This window comes from Solanum verrucosum, unplaced genomic scaffold (assembly GCF_900185275.1).
Source record: "Solanum verrucosum unplaced genomic scaffold, falcon-dt-bn FXZP01000205.1, whole genome shotgun sequence".
Taxonomy (NCBI): Eukaryota; Viridiplantae; Streptophyta; class Magnoliopsida; order Solanales; family Solanaceae; genus Solanum; species Solanum verrucosum.
The window spans coordinates 1,341-15,321 of NW_026019950.1; the positions used below are offsets into that span (position 1 = coordinate 1,341).

Below are 13,981 nucleotides of genomic sequence, written 5' to 3' on the forward strand. Positions count from 1 at the left end.
GGGCCTATTATCCACTAAGTTTTAAACTGCGCGCCAGGTGGCCCTCGGGATTTCTTGGCCATCAAAAAAATGTTCCCAAATACTTTCTGTTACTGTATCCATAGGAATTCTATCTTGTTTCTTGTTCTGTTCGGGATAAATGTCATGGAACACAGACATGCTTGTATGTATTATGTTTTTATGACGGCTTCTGCTTCTTATTGTGCTTCAATTTCACAGATTCCTTTTGAAATCAATGCAGGCATTCTCACTGGATTTTAACTTAAGATCACACATGAAAACACACTCCCAGGAGAACTATCATATCTGCCCGTATCCAGAATGTGGAAAGCGATATGCACATGAGTACAAACTTAAAAATCATATTTCATCTACTCACCAGAAGGTTTGTAATTTGCTCTATCGTCCTTATCTTGACCATGATATACTAATACAGACTTTATGAACTTTTTCTATCTTTGATCACAAACAAGGTGTTATATGTCCTAAATATTTTATGTCCTAAATATTTCATCAATAATCACTTGCTGTGTCTTCCCAACTTTGGATTCTTAAACATTATTTGGGCCAATTCCTCTTTGTAAACCAGACTGAACTTTGATTTCACATGCACATGTATATACTTTCTTTGAATATATTTATCTTTAAGATTTTCTTTGCCCATAAATTCCAATATGCTGGAGGAGCTCTGTTAGATCTCCTTATTAGTATTTTTTTACGTTGCATATTACCCATTACCCTTCACTGCCCCATGTTCCCCCTTCATTTCCTCGTCAAAGATGTTTAAAGGAAAAAGATGCTATTCAATGTGTAATCTTGTCCTCAATATAAATGTGTGGATAGAATTTTTATCATCCTGTTAATGGTTGGCTTTATGTCACTTTAAGTATACTGCATAGAATAGAAGTTGACTTCATAACCAGAACTTTGCAGAAAAGACAGTAGTTATGCAGGGATTAATATCTTGTATCACTTCATCACTAAATTGATCACTTTTTGATGTTTGTGTTGACAGTTTCCTCTAATGATTTACTAGATGTTTAAGCTAATAGTTTCCTGTAGATATGTCACATGTGGATGCACCTTGCTTTTCATCTTGTAACGTAGCACTTGAAGCTGGATTTGATTACAATTTAAATCTTTTCATTATGTAGAACAACACACCAGATGCACATGCACATACACATGCACCAAAGTATACCCCGCCTGTGGAGAAGCCAGTGAAGACTCCGAAATCTTCTTCAGCAGCTTATGGCTCATCATCATCCGACCGCCCTTATAGCTGTCCATACGAAGGTTGTGACAAATCTTACATCCATGAATACAAGCTGAATCTTCATTTAAGGAACATGCACCCTGGTCATTTCCCAGAGGAGAATGCGAGAAATGTTCAATCCACTGCTGACAATGAGATGGATGAAGGCAGTGATCAGGATGCATATGCTGCAAGACGTGGAAACGGAAGAATTCAGAAACAGAGCAGACCAAAACCAAGCTTAAAGCAGCCACCTTTAAAAGTTGCACGCAAAAGCTCATCTAGTGCTGCTCAAGTCAATCTAAGTATATCGAAGAAACCTTGGCCGATTAAAGAAGAGAACTTCAATGAAGAAGATAGTGAAGAAACAGAAGAGGAGCGAGATGATGTTGGGGATGGATGGAGGTATGGTGAAAACGATGACGACGATGAAGAGACTGAAGAAGATGACTAGGCTTATATTTCATACATACTCATAGGTAGTTAAGTAGTAGTATGTTTTGGGATAAATGGTTGTCACTGTCTAGAAAATGGGATTGGACTTTGCTTATTAATGCCTTTTTGTGTTTTATGAAAAGCATGAGGTTTTAGCTGTTTCCTAAACCCCAGTTCCCCACCCTCTCTAGTTGTCTCTCAGCATAGTACCATGGAACATGGAGCTTTGCATAACACTGTGAGCTTCTTATTCATTTTTATTTCATAAAAACAAACTGAGATCTCTAATTATTATGTATAAATTTGACCATATCGAGGACTTGAGATCCATAATTTGTTATATATAATTCTAATTCTAACAATATCTATAAAGGACAATTAAATGGAATTTCAATTTTACATTTGAAGATGGTCACGAATTAGTTTTGAAGTTGCACCTAATGTCACAAGTAATCTTACTTACCTTCAATAACTATTTGGATGATTCATTCATACATATCGTTTCCTGATCTATCATATATTATGTTATATAGTATTGTACTCTATCATTTTGATAAAAACAATGTTGGATAAACTATATGTTTTCCCTAGTTTATAATATCATATATCAACAATTTGAAAATATCACACACTAATCTATATGAAAGAAAAAAAAAATGTTCGAATAAAATAATAAACAAAAATAAAATAAAAATAATTATACATAATGGCATCAAATCATCATAATATAAAATGATGTGTGTTTATATTTGAACCCGCAAATTCCTATTTATATGCCACTATTTTAAATTTCAGGCAGAAGGTAAGATTTAATGCTTTTTTGAAGTCAAATTTTGGATAGCATGAATTAATTTGAATCTGTGTTCTTTCTATTCACTTGATCTCCTGTTAATTTGACTATTGCAGTTATTTGATAAAAATAAGAAAAGGAAGTTAGGTTTCAACCTACAATGAATAAAGGAGCAAATGTTGGAGGAGGCGGACCAACTGCCGCCGCGGCCGCCGCCGCAGCTCAAAAGCAGAAGAGCTTACTGCAGAGGGTGGATGCTGATATTGGGAATATTGTTGACAATTATGGCTTCATTGTTAACGCTGCACGGGTATGCCCCCATTTCCTTCACCTTCTACCCAGTACTAAATACAGATCGCCCATTAAATTTATAGTTCTGATTTTTTTTTGGGGGGCGAAAAGCTTGGCTGTAGAACTAGGAGTGCTCAAAGTTTTAAATTTTTCTGTGCAATTGTAGTGATTAAAGTGATAAATCTGCCTTGAAGTTGTGGTGGTTTGGGTCTGGTTATAGGGCAATTCAAAATCTTGCAGGATTTTTGAGACTAAGCACATACCAATGTATCTTTGTCCAATTATTGATTGTAGGAATCACTGTTGACATCTCTAATGTGTGGAGATAATTCAGGAACGAAATTCAAATGTTTCAAAGAGCTTTTGAAATTTGCTATATTATCATATATTAACTTACTTCTACAAGGAACGCCGACAATTGATGAATTGAACTTTGAGATGACATGATTTGTTGAAAAGGGAAAAAGTGTAATTTTTTTTTGTCTCGAACACCTCTTTTGCTACTCATTTGTTCCATTTTAGCTGTAAAGTCCATTATGCTAGATTCGAACTGTTACAATGAAACTAGGAGATATATTTACTTATGTTCTTGCAGATAGGTAATGTATTTGTCTCCACTTGTTGACAACTGTTTATAATAGGTCAATGATCCACCAGTGCGAAATTCGCAAGAAGCATTTATGATGGAGATGCGTGCATCTAGGATGGTGAGTTTTTTTTTCTACTTATACATAGCTCTGGTGTTCAATTAGATGTTCATCTCAAATTAGATAGAATGTGCATATGAATGGTATACATTTCGTATTTGCAAATCGACAGTATTCATGTATGAAAAGTTTCTCTGACCTGAACTCGTAGTGCAAAAACTGTCTTTTACTCTTTCTTTTTTGGGAAAAGGGTCAAAAATACCCCTCAACTTTGGTTTATTGTTTGACTTTACCCTCACCGTTAAAATGAAGTTAAATTTACCCTCACCGTTACTAATTTCACCAAAATTACCCCTCAAATGGACAGAATCCCCAAAATTGACCCAAATTAACCCGAATTTTAAAAAAAGACTCATTCCCCATTTTAAACCCAATGCCCCGACCCCTCTAACCTAAAACCCAATCTCTTTTACCCATTACACTAAGAGAGCATAAGACTGCATTCCTTCTGAGTAATCAACTGCCGGAATAAGCCTCGAAGCTCTAACGTCGGTGCAAAATCACCAAAATCATCCACCACACCATCACTCAACTTCTGCAAAACAGCACACCTTGGCCCTTACCATCAATCTCAATATGGCCATCTTCGTCCCTGCACAGCCTCTCACCCATCGGATAAAACAGCAGTAGAGCTTTGCTTAATACCTCCTTAAGCACCTTTCGGTCAAAAAAATGTAGGGGATCTTGTTGGCCTATAGAAACAAACACTGGTGTGTGGAAATTAGGCACCACCAAATCCACATTAGAGTTCCACAACCTCAGTTGCGGAGTCTCCGTCACCGGCTACACCATCGTTGATTTTCCCACAGAGTTCCACAGCCTCAGCTGCGGCGTCTCAGTCACTAGCTACACAATAGTCGATTTTCCCACCTCGATCTTCATCATTGATCAATCAACTCTATTTCTGAAATGAAAAAAACACAAAAGTTTCTCTAAAATTACCAATCGAAATTACAAATTATTTATTTTCAATTACCCGCTAATGTGATATGCTAGCAGCTTTCATTGTTAAATATCCATTAGCATAATAAAATGAAATTAACTCAATAGAAAATGACTTACCTTGTGAGGAGAAGGAGAATGATATTGTAGTTGAGCTTTTTTGCCTCTATAATAGGGTATTTCAACTGAGGAAGGAGAGGAAGATTAGAGAAATGGATTTAGGGTTTTAATTTGGTATGAATTCGTGGGTCGGGTTCAGATTAAAAGAGAAATCGGGTCGTTTTAATCAAAATTGGGTAATTTTAGTTGATTTGGGGCTTTCCATCCATTTGAGGGGTAATTTTGGTGAAATTAGTAACGGTGAGGGTAAATTTAACTTCATTTTAACGGCGAGGGTAAAGTCAAACAATAAACCAAAGTTGAAGGGTATTTTTGACCCTTTTCCCTTCTTTTTTTCTAATTGAAATATGACTGAACAGTGGAAGCAAAGGTCATCACCATTTTAAAGTCGTTCTATAATTTATGGTGATTTTTACTCATTATCCACTTCTTTTTATATCGTAGATACTTGATTTATCAAACTGACATAGAACGTAAGTTTTTCCTTTAGGCTATAAGTGTGATCCTCTCTTTGCCTCTTCTCATAGCTTCAGTGCCTTCTTGTGAGTGCTAGTCATCTACTATCCTTAACATAGCTTGTTGTGTTGCCTGCTATAAGCAAGACTTGTTGTCATTTCCTTTTTGAACTAATGCAAAGACTTTCACTAAAGTGCAGAGATCTTAAGCTATTCAATTGTGCTTGCCTCTTAAATTTTCAGATACAACTATTCTCCCTATCATCTAATATAATATATTGGATGCAATGAACAACAGGTCCACGCAGCTGATTCACTGCTTAAGTTGGTGTCGGAGTTGAAGCAAACAGCTATGTTTTCAGGATTTGCATCTCTAAATGATCATGTGGAGCAGAGAACAGAAGAATTTACCAAACAGGCTGAGAAAACAGAATGCATGTTATCCAGAATTGGAGAGGAGGCAGCTGCTAGCCTTAAGGAGCTTGAGTCGCACTATTATTCTTCTGCAGAAAGAACCAGTAGTCTGCCTTCTTACAGCCAAGAAACAATGCCCTAAACATGGCTACAATCGTTTTTTTCTTTCCCATTGGTTTTCCCTCTCCCTCCTCTTGCTAATTATATTTGTCTACCTTGAAGGTAATACATACTATGAGGTTACTGGACAAACAATCTAATGATCAGAAATCCAAATTAGTCCCAACTGACTATTACTACTACCAGGCCTTCTACAAGTGAAGCAAACCTCATTAAGACAGTATTTGTTATAACAAATCAACTGCATTCTAGCTAAGAAAAATATGGAACACCAATTATAGTGGAGGTACCATACTTCAAATTTGACTGCTATTTTAAAGATTTTACTCTATAGCTTATCATATACGTGGTGTGATAGTATCACACCAGGCACGGTGTTGATTATCCTTATTGGAAGATTCAAGTTGGAAAATATTGTGTTCTTGCAACAACTTTTTGCCAGGTTGCTTACTTGTTACTCGACCTTTTGAGCTTAATAGGAATTCGTTTAAGACGTGCCTATCGGACTTTATGTTATTTCTACCTCAACAAACGTTTATGTTAGTAAGGTAAATTTTGAGAAGATTGATGCTAAGCAAGCTGAGAAGAACTGTTTGTCCAAAGGCTTTTGAGGGTGTCTCTGATTTGAAGGATTATTTGGCCAACTAAAGTCGAGCATGAAATCACATGAGAGTCTTTTAGGTAAAGAAGTACAAAAATACTCTTGTTTGATTTAAGATCTATTGATTTCTTGGCCAGCAAAGTTTTGGAGTAAAACAGATGTAGCATTTTCAAATAGATGTATATTAGGGTAGGGGTAGAAAATTTTCAGACTTTTCATAGCAACCTAAAATAAAACCTGCATTATCCAATTTAATTGCACTTTTGAGTATAAATTATTTTATACATACATAGCTAAATTTTTTTTGAAGATTATCTTTTAGTCATCAAAGTAAAGAACGTCACAAGTAAACCAGAGAGAGTTTCCGATTTCTGACTAGTAAATCAATATTCTTTTCAGATGAGAAAACAAAACTTGAAGGACGCTAGGCTTGAGAGTTTCAACCTAATCTTAAAAACTGAAAATCAACTGCAGAACTACTGTCTTCCGGATTATCATTTTGGTAGGGAGGGAAGAGGTCTTCATATGCACCGCGAATTTAATGGGACTTCACATACTCTTGGACAATATGCAGACCCTCAGTCTCTTCTCCATAATCCTGCAAAACGATCACAAGATCAACTATGATGGAAAATCTTCTCTTTTCACAACTTATCAGGTTCTATTCATATTTCAGCATTTTCAAGAAATATTTCCTATAATTGCAGGAAGATATAACCAAATTATATATATGCATGCGAGAAAGAGATTATGATATGCAGCAGTTCATGGATATACCTTCACAACAACACAGCCGCAGCCGGTCACCTTCCTTGCTTTCCCTTCAGAATCGATCTTACACAACTGCAAACAGATCCCCAAAAATAAGAATTGAAAAAAAAAAATTGTACTCCAATGATGAAAATGGACATCAAGAGAAGTCAGGAAGTAAATAGTTATCACCACCTCCCTTAAAAGGACAAATGGGTCTATTATTTTAATAACCGGCAAAACCCCGGACTAATAGCACAGTTCAAAACTCAGTGAATAACAAGCTTTTGTCTCAGCAAGGCATGTGCCTAACCCACACAATATCACGTGTTGTGGTCGTACCACTAGACAATCAGTAGGTTTATTGGTAAGGCGCACCTTCATAACAACACACACTCCAGTTCATTTTCAAAATTAGAAGGTAAGAGTGGCAGACAGTAAAACTGGGAGAGCCTTGGAGCTAAAAAGTAGCAAGTAGCAAGTAGCAACCACAAATAAACTTACACCAGCCCATTCGCCAAGAATTTTTGCATTCGGGACCGTAATCAAACTGACATTGTGATCAGCACAGAGTGCTTTGACCAATTTGACATAATCTGGCTGGTCACAGTCCTCTGCTAACACACAAAGTTGTGCAGCATGCTTCTCAATCACCTTTGCACCTTCATGTAGTCCCCGAGAGAGGCCTCCATGAGCTCTAGACTTCCTCAGCACCAGCTGCAAAGCAGTCATGATGTCCATGGGCTCTCCAAGTGCTGGTGCAGGAGCCTCGGCAACAGCAGCAACAACAGCAACATCCTCTCTACAGTCGAAGGAGATATTAAGCAGAGAACCCTCGGGCAAAAGTTTAAGGTAGTAAAAAACTAAAAAAACATAATTAATTAAGCACAGATCAGTATCAAATGTGGCATGAATAATGGAAAACAGAAAAACAAAGTCCAGTTTTCAGCAAAGGCAAACTGAAAGGGATATCCCTAACCATTAAGTGCCACATTCAATGAAACTTGGGAGACAGCTTTACTTAGGATACCAAGTCCAATGAATGGTTTGCCAGGGAATAGAAATACCCCCCATTGATTTGAAGTTCCAAGACATAAGCTGATTCTCAAAATTTTGAACTAAACTAAAATGTTTATATGACACATAAAATGTCTGATACCAGGTGAGGACTGTTATCTATGGCTCATTGTATAATTTTCTGGAAACAAGGAACGGAGTGCTGCTCCATATAAATTAAAGCTGTCGTGGTGAGCCATTCTATTTCCTGTTTAAATTTTACATCTACTTCATAAAAAGATGGAGGGCAATCTCATGATATTCATGTAAAACCAAGAAGGAGACCGATAAAGAGATGATACGGAGGGAGATCAAGAAAGGTAAAGGACAAAGAAACAAAAGAATTTCCCGGAGAATTGATGACCATCTCAAGTCACTATCAATACGTGATAGGTTCCTACACAAATTATCCATTTGTTCACTGAAAAAGGACCTCACTTTTCATCTTACATACTTCAACAAATAAAACATTTCACCAAACTCGCTACTTTGCCATAAAAATGAAACCCCAACATCAGTCCATTTTCTCTAGGACAAATATTGTGAAAAATAACACTCTTGTCTATCCACATCACTAATCATTCATTTCAGGGTCGACCTATGGATAAAAGACTTTCTATATCTTTCACTTCTGTATTTGAGGTAGTGATAGCATGTTTTTGGTTTTTCGTAAGCGTCATCAGGCAAGTGGTATTTAGTTCTGCTTCAAGCAATTAACTAGCAAAGCAGCAAAGTCCTATGTGGTTCTGCTAAATGGGTTCTTCTGAAGCTCTTATAGAAACATCTACAAAGTAATAAGGTCAACACTCTTTTTCTTGTTTACTGACATTTCAAAACACGAAACAATTGTACAAAGTCTTGTGTACTACAATCAATCATCTATCCCAATATATCAATTCCACTATATTTGGACCCAGTTCATTCTACTACTCAATAATTTGTAACGAACTCCCTGAAACAAGAGATTCACTAAACAGCACATTTATTCCCTACATTGGCATACAAATCTCTAACCAAACTAAAGACTCCTCGCAAACATAGGAACATAATTGTAAAAGAATAGTTCAAATAGCACTCGAATAACACGGACTACTACACACATACAAACATAATCCACACCAAGTTGCAAAAACTACTGATAAAGCTGATCAAAATACTGGTCTCCAGATCATTACAAACGAAAACGACATCGACTGCAACACTTACAATCAAGTAAACAAACTGAATTTGACAATAAAGTTAACTAAATTCCACTTACCCTGACATTTTTCCAGCAATATTGGTATACCAAAAACTCTACTACCTGTTCCTCTCAAAAGTAAGACACGGAACTTAGTTAGGTAAATAGAATCAACAATAGACTCCATAAACCCTCATCCCAAATATACCGTGCATATACAGCTTTAACAAAGACTACATCTTTAATATATATTTCAAAATAATCTTAATATTAAGTTCAAATCGAAGACATGATAAATGTGCATCAATCAAAGTATGAAAATACCCAATAAAATATTATGCAATAAAAGTAACAAAGAATTATATCAAACATGAATCTTGAAGTATAAACATTGTTCCTTTTTGCCAGTTAAGTAATGGTAAAAAGGGGTCACCTCAAAAAAAAAATGTAGATGTCAAGAACTTTAGTAATGGGGAATTGTTATTGAGTGAATAGGGCAAGATGAAGATTTATATGAACCCTAAAACAGTGGCAGTCTAATTACTATACTACCCTTTTTATGATTTATTTTTTTCTTTCTCTGATAAATAAATTGATGCATTTCTAATTATTGAATTGCCTTTTTGCGATACACTTATACTGTACTTTTTTTCGTTGGGATAATTCACTCATTGCTCCCCTAGTTGATGCATTTTCTAATTTGGATTGGTTTTTTGGTTTAGTTTTGAATTAGTGATTTATTTTGTTTGATTTTGGATTTCAAAAAATAAAATCAATTTGAACAACTATAACTTGGAGTTAATCACTTTTGTCCCTTTTTAGTTATTTTATTTAGTTTATATTTTATGTTTGAACATCTATAATTGATATACTTTTAAGTATTGTGTTTTACTTTTTACTTGTAATTTATATTAGAAAGTATATTTAAGAGATTCAATATTATTACTCCTCCTTGTATATATGTATATTATTTTTTCAAATTGCGAATGTAACTTTGATTATGTTTCTAATTATTGGCATAATCGAATAACCAAACTGAAAAGAGAAAAACCAAATCAAACCAAATTAATTTCAGTTTGGATTGAATTACACTTCTTCAAAACCAAAAATCGAAAAACCCAAACCGAATAGTATGTTTAGATATGAAACCTTTTGGAATTAAAGTTGAATGATATAATATGTTCACAGTTTGGTTAAAACCTCATCCAAATTAATACCCTGCCTTATTTTGATGTGACATCATTTGACATGATATTTAAGAATTATTTTTTTAAAAAAATTTGTGATCTAATTTTAAAGTTACATTATTTCTAATGATAGTAAAATGATCAGTACTATTTTTTCTTGGGATGAACTAATAAGGAAATGGTGCCACATAAAATGAGATAGAGAAAGTAATAAAATCAATTTTCGTTTGGTATTACATTTAGTTTGATTTAATTTTTAATAATTAAAAAGTTACTAAATTGATTCAATTTTTCATTTTTACCAGTACTTACAAAGTTACAATAGTCCTATCTGCGCTTTTGTAGATGATGTTGGATCATTTTAGCTAAGGAAAACCCGGCCCGTTTAACACTTTTCTAGAATCTATTCTCCGTCTTCTCCAATCCCTTTGCCACTGATAAACCCTGGCAGAACCCTAAATCCTCCATTTTCGCAAGGGACCGACCAATCGAGATGGCTCTCTCCAAGCACACTTTTTTCACCCATCACCTCAGAACCCTAGCTAAACCCCATTATCTCCGCCGCCCTCAACCACCACCTTCCTTCATTTCCCTCCGTCTCCTCTCATTTGCCACTCCAGAAGAAGCTGCCGCTGAACGCCGTAAACGCAAACGCCGCCTCCGTATTGAACCCCCTTTATCCTCCCTTCGTCAGCAACATCAACCTCGTCCCACTACACCTCAAAACCCTAGCTCCACTAATAACCCAAATGCACCGAAGATCCCCGAAACTGTTTCTGTACTATCCGGTAATAGACTTAATCTCCATAATCGGATTCTTAAACTGATTCGTGAGAATGATTTGGATGAAGCTGCTTTGTACACGCGGCACTCTGTTTACTCTAATTGCCGCCCTACTATCTTTACTTGTAACGCTGTTATGGCTGCGCAACTCAGGCAGTCGAGATATTCTGATCTACTTTCTCTTCACCGATTCATCACTCAGGCTGGTATCGGGGCTAATATTGTCACACATAATTTGCTCCTCACGGCTTTTATGGATTGCCGGAAAACGGATATGGCTATGGAACATTACAAGCAGCTCATCAATAATGCACCATTTAACCCTTCTCCGACTACATATCGGATACTTATTAAAGGGCTTGTTGATAATAACAAGATTGATAGGGCGATGGAGTTGAAGGAGGAAATGTTGTCCAAGGGGTTTAGTGCTGACCCGATTGTGTATAGTTATTTGATGTCTGGACAAGCTAAGGGTTCGAACCCAGATGCAGTTTTCGAGCTTTATGAAGAATTGAAGGAGAAATTGGGAGGAAGTGTTTCGGATGGAGTGATTTATGGGAGCTTAATGAAAGGTTATTTCTTGAGGGGAATGGAGCAGGAGGCTATGGAGTGTTATGAGGAAGCTGTGGGTGAGAATTCTAAGATTAAGATGAGTGCTGTGGCATTCAACTATATTCTAGATGCTTTAAGCAAGAACGGAAAGTTCGATGAGGCATTAAAGCTATTTGATAGGATGCTGAATGAGCACGATCCTCCAAAAAGATTGACCGTGAATTTGGGTAGCTATAATGTAATGGTGGATGGTTATTGTGCATTGGGAAGGTTCAAAGACGCAATCAATGTATTTAACAGCATGGGAGAGAAGAGGTGTAGACCAGACACATTGTCTTACAATAATCTGATTGAGCAGTTGTGCAAACATGACTTGTTGGGTGAGGCCGAGGAGCTCTACAAGGATATGGGCGAAAAGGGGGTCAGCCCTGATGAGTTCACGTTTGTTTTGTTGATGGATACTTGCTTTAAAGAAAGTAGGCCTGATGACGCTGCTGCGTATTTTAAGACCATGGTGGATTCTAAATTGAGGCCTAATCTTGGGGTTTATGATAGGTTGGTTGATGGTTTGGTCAAAGTTGGTAAAGTTGATGAAGCAAAATCATTTTTTGATCTGATGATGGGAAAGCTCAGGATGAATGATGATAGCTACAAGTTTATGATGAATGCATTGTTTGATATTGGGCAGCATGATGAGGTGCTTAAGATTGTGGATAGAATGTTGAGGGAGGATCCAGCTGATTTCTCTGATGAGTTGCAAGAGTTTGTTCGAGAAGCCTTGGCGAAGGAAGGTAGAGATGAGGAGTTGACCAAGCTTATGGATGATATCGAAAGGGAGAAGAAAGAAGCCGCAGACAGGGAGGTTGAAGCAGCCGAAAAAGCGAAGGCCAGTGCAAGAGCTGCTGTTTCCTCTTTGATAAATAGTCCTAAATTGTTTGGAAATAAGGTGCCTGAAGAGCAGTCAACAATTGCTGGTGAGGCTTCCAGCATCAATGATGATGACAAACAAGAGGAGGTGAGTGTTCAAGAAACTGTTGCAGAGGCTAGTTCTACTGGGGAGGGTGCAGAAGCTGAGAACCTGGTTGCTACAGAAGCTAGAAGTGATGGTGCACTTTGATCAGGTAGCAGAATGATAAAATAGTAGGTTTCTTTTCAGTCTGCCACACTTGCAAGCACGAACTATAATCCTCTTATGATAAATTACTAGCGGAAAATTGTTTGTAATTTAGATGGAAATGAAATGAAATGATTTTTTTGATCATCTTTAAGTAAATGGTGAGTAACAATTTGCAATGCAGCAATATCTCTGGTGTAATCTAACTCGTCTCATTTCTTGTTTCACTAGTACATTAGTACCGAAGTTATTTTGTGAATGTACTGTGAAACCTGTATTATAGCGTTATTAATGTATTTCAATATTTTTTAATCAAAGTATTCATGTAGTTGAAGAATCATATGAAGCATTAGCTTCCCATCTAGGCTCACAGTGGATACACTTAATTTTAGTATGGTAAGACATTGTGTGTGTGTAGCACAAAAGCTGCACTAGGCCATCTTTACAAAAGCATCAGAAGTCATAGCTTCTACAGGTATTGTATGATATCTAACACTTAATCAACATCTTAATTACATCAAAAGTGCTGGTTCCTTTTTGGTCTGACTAGTCCTCCAGACAAAGTTCCGACAAGCAAGCAGCTTCCCTGTATTCTTGGCCATGATCCATGGCAAATCTCTCATACTCGGGAATAGTTGCCATAGGAATCTGGTAACCTCACACTGTATAAATAAATGGTTGCCACTTTCACTCCTTCCCACAAAGATAGCTACCTTGAACACAAATGCCTTCTTGTTCTCTTTAAGTTATCTTGTGTTAGGCCGGCATCTATGACAACCAACCACACAAAACAAGCCATCTTAGGGTCTTTTTTTTTTCACTTTCCAGACTGCTCTCCAGCTCCATATATGGAACTGTTGACAAGCATGATTAAGATATGTGTATGCCAGAGTTCACCGTAAAACTGCCCTTACTATGTCTTCTCCAATTTTGTCTGTCCTCCTCTATTGTTGTCCCATTGTACTGATCAAGAACTTCTAAAATTAAGTGAATCTGGGTAGTTCTCCCCAATATCATTTCATTGTGAACAGGTTCTGGGGTTGGCTCTTTTCATGGAGGAGTTGTGCATTACTGCATTAGGTTCATCTTTGAATTATTTGGTTTCTATTACCTACATTATTGTAGTTGGCACTCTGGCAGATTTTTTAACATTTCGTTTATTATTAGTCTCTTTTACCACTGCCGTTAGGAGATAGACTGGTCATTCTAATGATCGAGATTTCTTCTAA

General features: G+C 36.6%; 4 protein-coding genes across 4 annotated transcripts; 3 read left to right on the forward strand and 1 right to left on the reverse strand.

Annotated features, from left to right (window-relative positions):
- The first annotated feature begins 204 nt into the window (after nt 1-204).
- On the forward strand, nt 205-1,858 carry LOC125813839 (zinc finger transcription factor YY1). The gene is made up of 2 exons (XM_049493308.1): nt 205-385; nt 1,155-1,858. The coding sequence occupies exons 1-2, from the start codon at nt 236-238 to the stop codon at nt 1,707-1,709; spliced, it is 705 nt and encodes a 234-aa protein (XP_049349265.1). The 5' UTR covers nt 205-235; the 3' UTR covers nt 1,710-1,858.
- Nucleotides 1,859-2,358: 500 nt separating this feature from the next.
- On the forward strand, nt 2,359-5,702 carry LOC125813840 (mediator of RNA polymerase II transcription subunit 22a-like). Its single transcript, XM_049493309.1, has 3 exons — nt 2,359-2,790; nt 3,413-3,478; nt 5,294-5,702. The coding sequence occupies exons 1-3, from the start codon at nt 2,641-2,643 to the stop codon at nt 5,549-5,551; spliced, it is 474 nt and encodes a 157-aa protein (XP_049349266.1). The 5' UTR covers nt 2,359-2,640; the 3' UTR covers nt 5,552-5,702.
- A 755-nt stretch (nt 5,703-6,457) lies between these two features.
- On the reverse strand, nt 6,458-9,339 carry LOC125813841 (40S ribosomal protein S12-like). The gene is made up of 4 exons (XM_049493310.1): nt 9,195-9,339; nt 7,385-7,682; nt 6,908-6,973; nt 6,458-6,728 (listed from the first exon to the last, which is right to left on the reverse strand). Exons 1-4 carry the CDS (start codon nt 9,200-9,202, stop codon nt 6,669-6,671), a joined length of 432 nt encoding a protein of 143 aa, XP_049349267.1. The 5' UTR covers nt 9,203-9,339; the 3' UTR covers nt 6,458-6,668.
- A 1,428-nt stretch (nt 9,340-10,767) lies between these two features.
- On the forward strand, nt 10,768-12,941 carry LOC125813807 (pentatricopeptide repeat-containing protein At3g49240, mitochondrial). Its single transcript, XM_049493270.1, has one exon. It carries the CDS (start codon nt 10,797-10,799, stop codon nt 12,753-12,755), a length of 1,959 nt encoding a protein of 652 aa, XP_049349227.1. The 5' UTR covers nt 10,768-10,796; the 3' UTR covers nt 12,756-12,941.
- The last annotated feature ends 1,040 nt before the right edge of the window (nt 12,942-13,981 follow it).